General features: G+C 34.5%; 1 protein-coding gene across 2 annotated transcripts in view; it reads left to right on the top strand.

The window, feature by feature from the left end:
- otogl (otogelin-like) overlaps window positions 1-14,189 on the top strand; it is a 56,335-nt gene extending 42,146 nt beyond the window's left edge. Inside the window, exons 46-58 of one of the 2 annotated variants that reach the window (XM_051869824.1) lie at window positions 980-1,084; window positions 1,169-1,276; window positions 2,710-2,811; window positions 2,927-3,031; window positions 3,597-3,637; window positions 3,751-3,814; window positions 3,917-4,095; window positions 5,497-5,601; window positions 5,882-6,001; window positions 6,088-6,133; window positions 8,196-8,267; window positions 11,064-11,143; window positions 12,746-14,189. In XM_051869824.1, coding sequence (XP_051725784.1) covers window positions 980-1,084; window positions 1,169-1,276; window positions 2,710-2,811; window positions 2,927-3,031; window positions 3,597-3,637; window positions 3,751-3,814; window positions 3,917-4,095; window positions 5,497-5,601; window positions 5,882-6,001; window positions 6,088-6,133; window positions 8,196-8,267; window positions 11,064-11,143; window positions 12,746-12,946 — 1,328 coding nt within the window. In that variant the 3' untranslated portion in view covers window positions 12,947-14,189. The remainder of the gene's footprint in view (window positions 1-979; window positions 1,085-1,168; window positions 1,277-2,709; window positions 2,812-2,926; window positions 3,032-3,596; window positions 3,638-3,750; window positions 3,815-3,916; window positions 4,096-5,496; window positions 5,602-5,881; window positions 6,002-6,087; window positions 6,134-8,195; window positions 8,268-11,063; window positions 11,144-12,745) is intronic. The other variant, XM_051869826.1, reaches the window with a different exon arrangement.
- The last annotated feature ends 246 nt before the right edge of the window (window positions 14,190-14,435 follow it).

Below are 14,435 nucleotides of genomic sequence, written 5' to 3'. Positions count from 1 at the left end.
AAACTATAATAACTGGCAAACGGCAGTACACATTGAGTTACGGCGGAAGAGTAACCCGTTACCTGACGCATGACGAACGCGGAAGTGCAGAGGAGAGAGCAAAACAAAACACCAGTCACAAATTAGAAAGCCTAAAACGAGAATTTTTAAAGAGAAATGTCAGAAGATTTTGATATAAGAGAAGAGGAGCTTCAGTTTGTTGCCAAGCCCTATTTGTTTGAACCGCGAGAGGCGCCTAAGCTTATGCTACTCCTACATCCTATGTCCCGTTACTGTAAATCGTTGAGTTTGACTGTCTGCCGGAAGCTAGTTATCATGTGACACTAAAGGCTGGAGTAATTCAGCTTTGACATTACATGAATAAATTACATTTTAAAATGTATTCAAATAGAAAAGAGTTAGTTTAAATTGTAATAATATTTCATAAATTTACTGTATTTTTGGTCAAATAAATGCAGCCTTGGTGAGCATAAGAGACTTTTTTTTTTCAAAAACATTTAAAAATCTTACCGACCCCAAACTTTTAAATGGTAATATAAGTTGAAAAGTATTTGAACTGGGAGTTATTGTTTGCCACACAACCTAATGTGGATGGATCTTATGAAATTAAAATTTGTGCGGTTGAGTTTAGTCCATGTCTTTTTGTTTTAGGTCCATTTATATCCTAGTGTACTAAAAGTTAACAAATATATCTTCATAAGATACTTGCAAAATGTTTAGATTTTATCTTTCTATATGTAAATTATTTATCCTATTTCTCTATCCCATTTCTCTATTCTTTTAAATATGTTTATTCATTTAATTTACCTATTTTTGCTCTTGCCATGAAAATGGCCTTTTATGCTGACATGGCACAAACAACCAAATAAATAGCTAAACAAATAAATGCACATTTAAAATGTACAGTATTTTTCTTCCAAGAAAATGAACCAGAAATATGCATGAAAAAAGCTTGTGTCTGTGTTGTCTGTGTGTGTAGAATGTAACCTCACCATCTGTCAGAGTGAAGTTCCTAGCTGTGAGAATGGAGACAAGCTGGTGATTGGCTACAGCGCTCTGTCCTGCTGTCCCGAATACAGATGTGGTAAGAGCTCATGTAATCCTTTATTTGATTGGTTGTTTATGTGGTCAGTTGATAAGGGTCAGTATTCTGATTGGGCTCTCTTAGAATGTGATCCGCTGGCATGCCTGAGTGTTCCTTCCCCGATTTGCAGAGAAGATCAGTTCCTGGTGGAGGTCAGAGGGGCACACGCCTGCTGCTACAGCTACATGTGTGGTAAAAACACATAACAAATAAATACTTAAGTACTACAGCTGAAATATATATATATATATATATATATATATATATATATATATATATTACAGTCAAGCCAAAATTTATTCAGACACCTTGAACATTTCATTCTCTAATACAGTTAATTCACTATAGTTTAGTGAATTAAAAATGGTAATAAAATTTGACAAGATCTCAGAGTTAAACTGTGTCAGAAAAAATGAATCTTAATTATGTCAGATAACACTTAAGCAAAACATGGTCAGGTCAAAGTGTCTGAATCATTTTTGGTTCCAAATTTTTATCAATTTTACTGGTAGTCCACTGTATGAAAAATTTTTGGGTATAATACGTCACAGTTTATATTGCTATCCTCACTTACACAAATTAAAGGATTAGTCCACTTTCAAATAAACTTTTCCTGATAATTTACTCACCCCCCATGTCATCCAAGATGTTCATGTCTTTCTTTCTTCAGTCGAAAAGAAATGAAGGTTTTTGACGAAAACATTACAGGATTATTCTCCTTATAGTGGACTTCAATGGTCTCCAGACGGTTGAAGGTCAAAATTACAGTTTCAGTGCAGCTTCAAAGGGCTTTAAACGATACCAGACGAAGAATAAGGGTCTTATCTAGCGAAACAATCGGTCATTTTCAAAAAAAATGTAAATGTATATGCTTTATATAAACAAATGTTCGCCTTCTAAGTGCTTCCGCCAAAACCGCATTGCCGTATTCTCCAAAAAGTTTACGCTGTATGTCCTACGCCTACCCTATTCAACTTACGGAAAAAATGTAACTGGCGCTGCGTTCGTTCCGTAAGTAGAATAGGGAAGGCGTAGGACATACAGCGTAAACTTTTTGGAGAATACGGCAATGCGGTTTTGGCGGAAGCACTTAGAAGGCGAACATTTGTTTATATAAAGCATATACATTTACATTTTTCGATTGAAGAAAGAAAGACATGAACATCTTGGATTACATGGGGTGAGTAAATTATCAGGAAAAGTTTATTTAAAAGTGGACTAATCCTTTAACTATAACGTTAGTGTCCTGCACCCACTAGTAAAAATATATCAAAAATATAAAAAATGTCTGAATAGTTTTTGGTTTGACTGTATATATATATATATACATATATAGTTCTAAAAGGTTCTCAAAGGTTGTGGTAATACATTATAATATTTAAGATTTATAATTAATAATGATCAAACCAATTATGATCAAACCAAATACTAAAATCCCAAATATGCATCTAACACTCTGTGAAGCCATATATAATTCATTATAAACATACAGTGTATATTTAAATATACAAAGATTCAAGTATTTATAATACCTTACACATGTTAATGCATTATATATTAACATAATTTGTATTTTTCTGTGATATTATGGCATGCTGTAGTAATAATTTGCATATGTTTTTCAGTGTGCGAGTCCTGTATTGAACCTATACCAGTGTGTCTGCCTGGAGAGATAATGGCTGTGGATATGAACACCACTAATCACTGCTGTCCACAGTATCATTGTGGTAGTTATAACAAAAACACAAGTAGTACACTGTACTGAAGTGCCCAGTCATTTTGTGTGTCTTAATGAAACAGAGAAACATGACACGTTTAAAGGCTGTGTCTTGATTTTTTCAGTGTGTGATATGAGTCTGTGTCCTGAGCCCAGTGTGAGTTGTGCTCCTGGAGCTGTGCTTGTGAAGAGACCCGTCCCGGACAGTTGCTGCCCTGAGACACGCTGCGGTATTGGACACATGCACACTTACCTAGATATCTAAACTCTTAACTTCCCTTTGACTTCATTTTGTTTTTAAGATAATCAAGATAATTATAGTAACTATAGAATAACCCTTACTCAAACCCTCAGATTCACCTTTTGACATTTTAGAAGGCATTATTTTGTCCCTCTATGTACTTTTATTCCTTTTTTGGATGTTTTCTCATGGATGTCTTTCTTGAGCACCAAATCAGAATATTAGAATGATTTCTTAATAATCATGTGACACTGAAGACTGGAGTAATGATGCTGAAAATTCACAGGAATAAATTACATGTTAAAATATATTCAAATAGAAATTTTAATTGTTAATATTTCACAATATTACTATTTTACTGTATTTTTGGTCAAATAAAATGCAGCCTTGGTGAGCATGAGACTTTCAAAAACATAAAAATATCTTACCCTCCCCAAACTTTTGAATGGTAGTGTACAGTATGCATCAAAGTTTCATGTCTCCATGGTTTGCCAAAGTATTTTTGTATTCATATACACAGTTACATTTGTAACATTTGTTTTTGTTGTTTTTAGAATGCCACTGTCACAACGTTACACTTCCTGTCTGCGCTGCGGTAAGTGTGTGTGAATACAGTGTATATAGTCCATTTTGTTGTGTGCATGAATTACATTGCCATAATGACTTGTCCTGTAACTACAATATTATTCTGTGACTCTTGTGTTAAAGGGTGAGGTGAAAGTGGAGGATCCAGATGCCGGCGGCCCGTGTGGATGCCCACTGTATCACTGCAGTAAGACTCAAACTAACACTCACACACTCAAAATGCCATGCTATTCAATGAAACTGAAACACAAATGTGTGTTTATGTATCTCTGTGTGCATGTATGTGTAGAGAAGGCAGAAGTGTGTCTGTTTCAGGGTGTGACTATATTGAACCCGGGCCAGTCTATGGTGCAATACTTTGAGGGGGAATTGTGTTACACGGTTCAGTGCCTCACACATAAAGACCCCAGCACTGGGTTCTATGCCATGGAGGTCACCACTGCCAACTGCTCTGAGAAGTGTGAACCTGTAAGACACATGACTAATACAACTTTCAATATATGTGTTAAAATATATTTCCACATATGTTACATGATGTTCCATGAAATATATGAAAGACCAGGTTTAAAAGGCACATATCTTGAAAGAAAAAATGCTCTTCTAAATGAAATATATCAATGTAAAATGTAGGCTTAGGTTAGTCAGTCATAACCTGAGGTGATCTACATATAGAAGTCTTAAAGGGTTAGTTCACCCAAAAAATGAAAATTCTGTCATTAATTACTCACCCTCATGTCGTTCCACACCTGTAAGACCTTCGTTCATCTTCAGAACACAAATTAAGATATTTTTGATAAAATCCGATGGCTCAGTGAGGCCTCCATTGCCAGCAAGATAATTAACACTTTCAGATGCCCAGAAAGCTACTAAAGACAAAACAGTTCATGTGACTACAGTGGTTCAACCTTAATGTTACAAAGCAACAAAAATGCTTTTTTGCACCAAAAAAACAAAATACGACTTTATTCAACAATATCTAGTGATGGCCGATTTCAAAACACTGCTTCATTAAGCTTCAAAGCTTTACGAATCTTTTGTTTCAAATCAGTGGTTCGGAGCATGTATCAAACTGCCAAAGTCACGTGATTTCAGTAAACAAAGCTTTGTCACGTCATAAGTGTTTCGAAATTTCAATGGTTCACCACTTGGAGGGCGTGACTTTGGCAGCTTGATACACACTCCGAACCACTGATTCAAAACAAAAGATTCTTAAAGCTTCAAAGCTTCATGAAGCAGTGTTTTGAAATCGCTATCACGCCCATCACTAGATATTGTTGAATAAAGTCATTATTTTGTTTTGTTTTTGCACACAAAAAGTATTCTCGTCGCTTTATAACATTAAGGTTGAACCACTGTAGTCACATGAACTGTTGTAAATATGTCTTTAGTAACTTTCTGGGAATCTGAAAGTGTTAATTATCTTGCTGGCAATGCAGGCCTCACTGAGCCATCGGATTTTATCAAAAATATCTTAATTTGTGTTCTGAAGATGAACAAAGGTCTTACGGGTGTGGAACGACATGAGGGTGAGTAATTAATGACAGAATTTTCATTTTTGGGTGAACTAACCCTTCAAAGGTACAGCACTAATTTCAGAAATTGGTGCTGTACCTTTGATGGGTTAGTTCACCCAAAAATGAAAATTCCAAAAATGACTATCATGTAAAACTAAATTATAGCTGGTTTAGTTGGATTTCATGGAATAAACAATGCTTCATAAGTGTAGAATAGATAATAACATTTCTTATTTTTATGTTTTTCCCAAATGTAGTTTTTCTGTGTGGTATAAACTGAAATTCTTTTAAAAGAATATTTTGTAAGATATACTGTATATGAATATATTTTTTGTTTACATTTCTGTCACTGCAGTATCAGGTTTATGTCCCATCATCTGATCCACACGTGTGCTGTGGCTCCTGCAAAAACATCTCATGCTCATATCCCAGTGAAAACGGGACTACAGAAGTATTTATGGTAATCTGCACTCACCTTCTGGAGCTTTTTATTAATATAACCCTAAACTTACCCTTGAAGGAAACTTTCTGACATTATTTACTGTATTTGTGAACATTTTCCCCTTTGAGGATGTTCACAAATGGATGTTTTGTCAGATTATCTGGGGGCATTTTCAGCAAATTTATCCATAAAAATATTGCTACTGTAGGTCAGAAACACACACAAAACCCCATCATTGTTTTCAGGAAATAGCCTCAATTGCATTTACCTGATAAGGTTTTTTTTATGTGGCTTGCAGGCAGGTAGCTCATGGGTGGCTAACTGCACACGTTTCGACTGTATGGAGACTGCGGTTGGGGCAGTAGTTCTGGCCTCTGGAGTTGTCTGTCCTCCTTTCAATGACACAGAGTGTATTCAGGTCTGACTCAAATCAGTGCATTCCTTTTGCTTTTTCTGTATCTGTTTGTGTTGTTGTTATTCTAACCTCTGTGCTTTCTGTTTCAGAATGGAGGCGTGGTTCAGACGTATGTGGACGGTTGCTGTAAGACATGTGAGTAGTGTGTGTCTGAGGCTGGCTGTGCTTTCTGGGAATGCTGGGGGATGTTTGGAACAGCATGATGGAGAAGCAGTGCTGGGCTTACTAGCTGCTGGTTGCATTGTGGTTAGATGCTCACTGTTGTCCCGGGGAAAAAATGAGCGCTGCTGTACATATCTCATGGGCCTTTTCATTCTTTTCTTTCAATTTCAATTGTGCTTTTCCTTGTCCTCAATTCTCTCTAAAATGCAATGATTGTACATGCTGTAATCTTGGAAGAAATGTATAGATTTTAGCTTGTGTTGTCGGAAACAGGGTTTTTCGTGATGACAGCTTAATGAAAGCCAGATTGCTATACAATTCCCCTTTCTATGCGTTCTTAACTTTATCTTTGTCTTTTGTGTAATCTGTGGCTCAGGCTGGTTTTTGTGCTATGGGATTGGTGTTTGTGGTCTCTATAAACAGGTTCAAAGTAATAACTTTAGCAAACCTTGAATTAGAACAATGAGTAATTAAGCAATCTTTAACTACTAGAATGGTCATGGAAAAGTCATGGGAATTCATAGATTAAAAGGTGTGGGACCCTGTATTTTACAAAATTTTTATTTAAAATGCAAAAGACGAATGGACAGACAAATATTTGTGTATTGATTGTGTTTTATAAAAGCATTGTATGCCTAAGTAGATCATAGAAACCATTGGCAACAATGGTCTCTACAATCTATTTAGGCTTACAATGCTTGTGGAAAATGCAACCCTGGCCGATATTTCGATCTTTCAAAAGTTTGGGATCATTAAGATTTTTTAAAAAGTTTTTAAAAGAAGTTTCTAATCACCAAGGCTACATTTATTTGTTTAAAAATACAGTAAAACAGCAATATTGGGGAAATATTGCTCAATTTTAAATAACTGTTTGAATATATTCACATCAATATATATATGTTTTGCTTAAGTGTTATCTGACATAATTAAGATTATTTTTTTCTGACACAGTTTAACTCTGAGATCTTGTCATATTTTATTACCATTTTTTAAACTATAGTGAATAATCTGTAATAATGAATGAAATGTTCAAGGTGTCTGAATAAATTTTGGTTTGACTGTATATGTTAGATATATTGATGTGAATATATTCAAACAGTTATTTAATCAGTTTATTTCCCCAATATTGCTGTTTATATATATATATATATATATATATATATATATATATAAACAGCAATATTAGGGAAATATTGCTCAATTTTAAATAACTGTAATTATGCTGATGCTAAAATATATTCAAATAGAATATATATATATATATATATATATATATATATATATATATATATTCTATTTGAATATATTTTAGCATCAGCATAATTAATCCAGTTTTCAGTGTCACATGATCTTTCAGAAATTATTCTAATATGCTGATTTGCATTATCAATGTTGAAAACAGTTGTGCCGCCTAATATTTTTGTGGAAATCGTGATAGATTTTTTTTCAGGATTCTTTGATGAATAGAAAGATCAAAAGAACATCTATTTGGAATAAAAATCTTTTGTAACATTATTAAATATCTTTGCTGTCACTTTTGATCAGTTTGATGTGTCCTTGCTGAATAAAAGTATTCATTTCTTAAAAAAAAAAAAAAAAAATTACTGGTCCCAAAACATTTGAATGTATATATTTTTTGCATTACTCATAAACCAAGGAAAGCATATTGGAAAATGCTGCATGAATCTGTTTTTAATAAACTCTTAGATAAGACCTGGTTTTCTTGATTATATTGGCATGGCATGCTATAGGGATTCAGAGGTGATTTCGAGGAAGAAACTCAACATGTCTGGCATGTGCCTTTGCTGGCTATGTGCTATTAATTTGCTATTAACAAACTGGTATGTATTTTTTGTGTAAGCGGTGGGTCTGTGCATCTTTTTACGCATGAGGGCACTTGTGGGTGCAGGTTTGTGTGTGTTCGCATTGGTTTGGGGGCTCTTGCGTTTGTGCTGGAAGCTTTATAAGCGACTTCAACCAAATGAGTTTGTTACAGACTTGTGAGTTTGTGAACCTGCCCCTGTGTGTTTCTCAGGTGCTGGACTTGGTTTGTTGCCTTTTTCCGTTAGTCCAGTAACACCCACTGCTAGTACTAACTGTGATACAGGTACTCACTCATCTACTGAATTATCTTCTTTATCTGTGTCATAACATTTTGTGTGTGTTGAAGAAAAATATTTTTTATTATCTCTTTTAGTCTTACCGTTTTTTTCTTTTAGTTTGAGTGAATTAATTAAGTGTGTGAGACATTTGGACATTAATAGAGATTCTGTCATCATTTACTCACCCTCATGTTGGTTAAATTTCTTATACATTTTTTTTATGGACTGTTTGGCAAAAAAAAAAAAAAATAATAATAATAATTATAATTATAATTAAAACACTTAATAAAAAATATAAAATAAATAAAAAGTCACTGTTGTGTTCCACTGAAAAAAGAACAACATGACACAACATGAGGGTGAATAAATAATGGCAGAATTGTCATTTTTTTTATGAACTATTCATTTAATTCTTGTACTCATAAACATCCGTGTAGCATTCAAACACAAGCACAGGCACAACTTCTTTCCAAAAACACTCAACAGCTGTCCCTCCCACCATCTCAGACACACAGCTGTGAAGTCTTGATTTATTTCCTGTTGAAACCCTCTGATATCTTCAAAACCTGTCCTCCATTTGAACCTCTAGAATCTCAGTGTCAAAATTAATGAGCTGGGAATTTACAACACACACACACACACACACACACACACACACACACACACACACACACACACACACACACAGCCCTCAAAAGAACTAAATGCCTTTTTATTTTATCATTGTTATACAAACAAAACTTACATATGGGTGAAAAGTTCAGTGCTCAATGGTGCCACTCCATCATTGTCAGACAAATGTCACCATGGTAACTAACATGTCAATCAAGTGGAGCCCCCAAGGTGCAGTAATAATAGTCACTGATCCTGCTGTGTTAATGTGGTTTGATGTGTGTGTGCGTGTGTGTACTTGACTCATTGTTACAGTCGCATTTACAAAGATTAAACACTACTTGGTTTAGTTGTCAAAACAGACCTCATGAATGAATATTGCAAATTTGTGAAAATTCACAGCCTGCATTATTTCAGCTTATTTTTAAAATAATTGTGTTTAACAGGGTAATTCCTGGTGAAAAACTACATTACATATAATGCTGTACAGAAAATTACACCAATCAGAGTCAAAAAAACCAACACACACCAAAATAGCTCTTTAGCTCCGCCTACTCCAATGAATGACGTAATTGATTCGATCTCCCTACACTCTCAAAATACTGAAATGTTTGTGTATAAATACAAATATATGCATATTTTGGTTAATGGTTTTTTTATAATCAACATTTTTAAATGAGTAGTAGTATATTTCTTCATTGATTTTTAATTTGCCTCATGGGATTGTAGTTCTTTCCCTCCCCAAAGCCGTTAAGTACACAGTCTTGTACCTTTTTTGTCCAATTTTCAAAAACTTTTTTGCTTCAAATCAAAGTTGTAGTGTTGTGATTCACCTCAATTGGCTTGGTTTATGGCTTTAACAAAGACTTTTTTGAAATCCCTATGGGAAAAATGAATGGGAAAAATACTTTCGGAACCAGCACCGCTGAAAAAGGGGATGGGCACTGTTGCACTCTATAATGTTATGGCACAAAATATCACATATATTGTAAAGTACTGTGTATAAGTATGTTGAAAATCAACATGACGTCTATTTAAATTCTTATTGCATGTTTCTGGTCTCATTGCAAATTATTTATCAGTGCACATTAGTTCATGTTTGTTTTCATAATCTTTACTCAAAATGCAAGAACTTGGTTCACCTCAACTGATGTCAAATAGGCCTTATGGGCTGTTGATTAAAATGTTGACAAAAAAAAAACTGCCTTTATGAAATCATGCCAATAATTAATAATAATTAATGCAATAATTTAATATCAGTTAAAGGATTAGTTCACTTTCAAATGAAAATTACCCCAAGCTTTACTCACCCTCAAGCCATCCTAGGTGTATATGACTTTCTTCTTTCTGATAAACACAATCAGAGAAATATTAATAAATATCCTGACGCATCCAAGCTTTAGAATGGCAGTGAGTGGGATCAACAAGTATGAGCTGAAGAAAGTGCTTCCATCACATCCATCCACCATAAACATATTCCACACGGCTCCGGGGTGTTAATAAAGGCCTTCTGAAGAGAAGCGATGCATTTGTGTAAAAAAAGTGTAAACGAAGAAAGTGTAAACTCCCGTTACGTCCCTTAAGTTTTTCCGTAAGTTGAATAGGGAAGGCGTCGGACGTAGCGTAAGCTTTTTGAACTGCAAGAGTTTTACACTTTCTTTGTAACTTGAAAACGGAAGGCGGTCCGGCGGAAGCTAGATATTTTACTTCATAACTTCATGGATATATTTTTTTTACACAAACGCATCACTTCGCTTCAGAAGGCCTTTATTAACCCCCAGGAGCCGTGCCTATGATGGATGGATGTGGATGGAGACACTTTCTTCAGCTCATACTTGTTGATCTCGCTCACTGCCATTATAAAGCTCAGACACGTCAGGATATTTATTAATATATCTCCGATTGTGTTCATCAGAAAGAAGAAAGTCATATACACCTAGGATGGCTTGAGGGTGAGTGAAGCTTGGGGTAATTTTCATTCGAAAGTGAACTAATCCTTTAATTTAATGTTACAGCAATAATAGGAAATAACGATGGATAAAAAATGTCCTGCCCCACATTCTTTCTATTTTTTAATTATTATAATTATTTAATTTAATATTGTTTAATGTTGTTTTACAAACAAAAAATTGCATGTTTTTGTTCATTTGTAAGTCACATTGTTTCTGTGTGTGTGTGTGTGTGTGTAGGCAAAGAAGATGGTAAAACCTGTAAGAGAGTCGCCATCAGGACCACCATCAGAAAAGATGACTGTAGAAGTAATGCACCTGTGAGTGTGAAAGATTCACATTAAAACTGCAATTCCTGTTCTTTCAGATATACAGTTGCAAGAAAAAGTATGTGAACCACTTGCAGAACCTGTGAAAATGTTAATAATTTTAACAAAATAAGGGAGATAATACAAAATGCATGTTATTTTTTATTTAGTACTGTCCTGAGTAAGATATTTTACATAAAAGATGTTTACATATAATCCACAAGACAAAAAAAATAGCTGAATTTATTAAAATAACCCCATTCATAGTATGTGAACCACTGATTCTTAACACTGTGTGTGGTTACCTGGATGATCTACAACTGTTTTTTTATTTTGTGATGGTTGTTCATGAGTCCCTTGTTTGTCCTGAGCAGTTAAACTGAGCTCTGTTCTTCAGAAAAAATCTCCAGGTCCTGCAGATTCTTCAGTTTTCCAGCATTCTTTGCATATTTGAACCCTTTCCAGCAGTGACTGAATGATTTTGAGATCCGTCTTTTCACACTGAGGACAATTGAGGGACTCAAACACAACTATTAAAAAAGGTTCAAACATTCACTGATGCTCCAGAAAAAAAAAACATGATGCATTAATAGATGGGGGGTGAAAACATTTGGAATTTGAAGGTCAAGGTAAATTGTATTTAATTTGTCTTCCAGGAAACATGCAAGTATCTTCTGTTGCTTCCGAAGGGCAGTACTAAATGAAAAAAAAAATGATATTCAAGCGAAATAAGAAAAATTTGGACCTCTTCATCCTGTTCAAAAGTTTTCACCCCCGGACTCTTAATGCATCGTGTTTCCTTCTGGAGCATCAGTGAATGTTTGAACCTTTTTTAATAGTTGTGTTTGAGTCCCTCAGTTGTCCTCCATGTGAAAAGATGGATCTCAAAATCATTCAGTCACTGTTGTAAAGGGTTCAAATATACAAAAGATGGTGGAAAACTGAAGAATTTTTGGGACCTGGAGATTTTTTCTGAAGAACAGAGCTCAGTTTAACTGTTCAGAATAAACAAGGGACTCATGAACAACCATCACACAACAAAAAAACATCCAGGTAACCACACATAGTATTAAGAATCAATGGTTCACAAACTTTTAAACCAGGTCATTTTAATAAATTCAGCTATTTTTTGTCTTATGGATTATATGTAAACATCTTTTATGTAAAATATCTTACTCAGGACAGTACTAAATAAAAAAATAACATGCATTTTATGTGAACTCTCCTATTTTGTTAAAATTTTGCACATTTTCACAGATTCTGCACGTGGTTTACATACTTTTTCTTGCAACTGTACATTCTCTGCTGTTTTAATCTATTGTATAAGATTTGCTTCTATTCTATAATCCAGAGGTCTTCAACCCTGCTCATGGAGGACCCACTGCCCTGCAAAGTTTATCTAAACTGCTTTAGCTTTTTAAGTGATCCTGAAGAGCTTGAGTAGCTGGTTCAAGTGTGTTTGATTAGGGTTGGAGCTAAACTCTGCAGGACAGTGGGCCCCCAGGAGCAGGGTTAAAGACCTATTCTATTCTATTCTATTCTATTCTATATCGAAGAGAGTATAATTCATCTCCTGGATTTGTTAATCTCATCTCTCTTGGTTTTTCTCTTCAGGTGACTGTGTATTCATGTGATGGAAAATGTCCATCTGCCACCATCTTTAATTTTAACATTAACAGTCATGCACGTTTCTGCAAGTGCTGCCGTGAGAACGGCCTACAAAACCGTATCATTCAGCTGTACTGCACTCGAAACTCCACTACGGTGGACTATTACTACCAGGAGCCAATGGACTGCTCATGCCAGTGGAATTGATTCCTTGCGGACTGTGTGCAGTAAAGTTAAGGTCTCAGTGAGAGCACTAGCTTGACGCAGACTCTGACTGCGTATACAGTACAGTATCTGTAAAACTACAAACTACTAACACTATCACTGTTTTTGTTGTCTTTGATATCTAAAATGTATCTGTAATATGTTAATCAAGCATTCATTAGAATAAGAACAACAAACTGCTGTTAAATTTGTGTATTGTTTAGATTTTAGAGTATTAACATTTGTTAAAAGACTAAATGACATTCGGAATAGTATTATTAGTATTAATATTTTACACTTTATTTTACAGTACTACGTGTACTTGCAGTGTACTTACCTAAGAAAGTATTGGTAATATAAGGTGACTACATGGGTTAAGGTTGGGTTTAGGGGTACAGGGTTAGTACCTAGTTATAACCCAGTTATTGTAATTGCTATAATAAGTACATAGTATGTACATGCGGAACAAGACTGTAAAATAAAGTGCGACCAATATGTTCCATAAACATTTTAAGTACACTCATACTGTACATCTTAAGATCTTAACTTAACCAAATGCTTTATTTAAATGCAACTTAGTGCTTTTTTCTAACAAAATCTTTTTTTAATTACAGGAAAAAAAATTAACAAACCAGTCTTAAGTAGTTATTTGATATTTCAGTAACACTTGCAATAAGGTCCCAGTGGTTAACATTAGATAATACATTTACTGACATTAACTAACCTTGAGCAACACATGTTAATGTTAGTTGATTAAAAAAAAAGTTTATTATTAGTTCCTTTTAGTGCAGGTCCATTAAATAATATTAACAGATACAACTTTAATTTTTTTTTACTAATGTATTAGTAAATTTTGAGATTAATAAATGCTTTAGAAGATTTTTCTTTTTTAGTTCATGTTAACTAATGTTATTAACTAATGTTAACAATTGGAACCTTGTTGTAAAGCTTTACTGATATTTCTATTTTTAGAGAAATCCACAGTTGCTTGACAAGCGCACACTTCACTCCGTCACTCACTAGTTGTGTTGATGCTTTCAGTGTGCTCTATGTCTTAGCCGTCTTTAAAAACAACGTGATGAACTTGAATTCTCCATACTATAGCCATAATGCCAAAAATATGATTTCTGCTGCAACTGAACAAAATTGTATAAGCCTAAAAATAATTAGCATTTAGTAAAATACCTAAAAACCTGCATGTTATTGTCAATGTTTTTTAAATAATTAAATAAAAATACAAAAAATTGCACTGTGCAAATCAGTCATTTAAAGGGTACATAACACACACAGTTTCCACCAATCTCATGTTAATCTTGAATACCTGTAGAGTAGTATTGCATCCTTCATTTCTCCGAAAGCCTCTAGTTTTATCAGATTTATAAATGATAGATATGCTGTACCGACTCTTTCCGAAAAAAGCCGAGCTCCTGGAGGTGTGTCTGCCGTGGGGAGAGCTAAAGAGTCACGATTGCACACAACTTTTTAGCGTAGA

Source organism: Ctenopharyngodon idella, chromosome 18, assembly GCF_019924925.1.
Source record: "Ctenopharyngodon idella isolate HZGC_01 chromosome 18, HZGC01, whole genome shotgun sequence".
NCBI lineage: Eukaryota > Metazoa > Chordata > Actinopteri > Cypriniformes > Xenocyprididae > Ctenopharyngodon > Ctenopharyngodon idella.
Note: the sequence above shows the minus strand (reverse complement) of the source record. Positions and strands in the feature narration are given on the sequence as shown.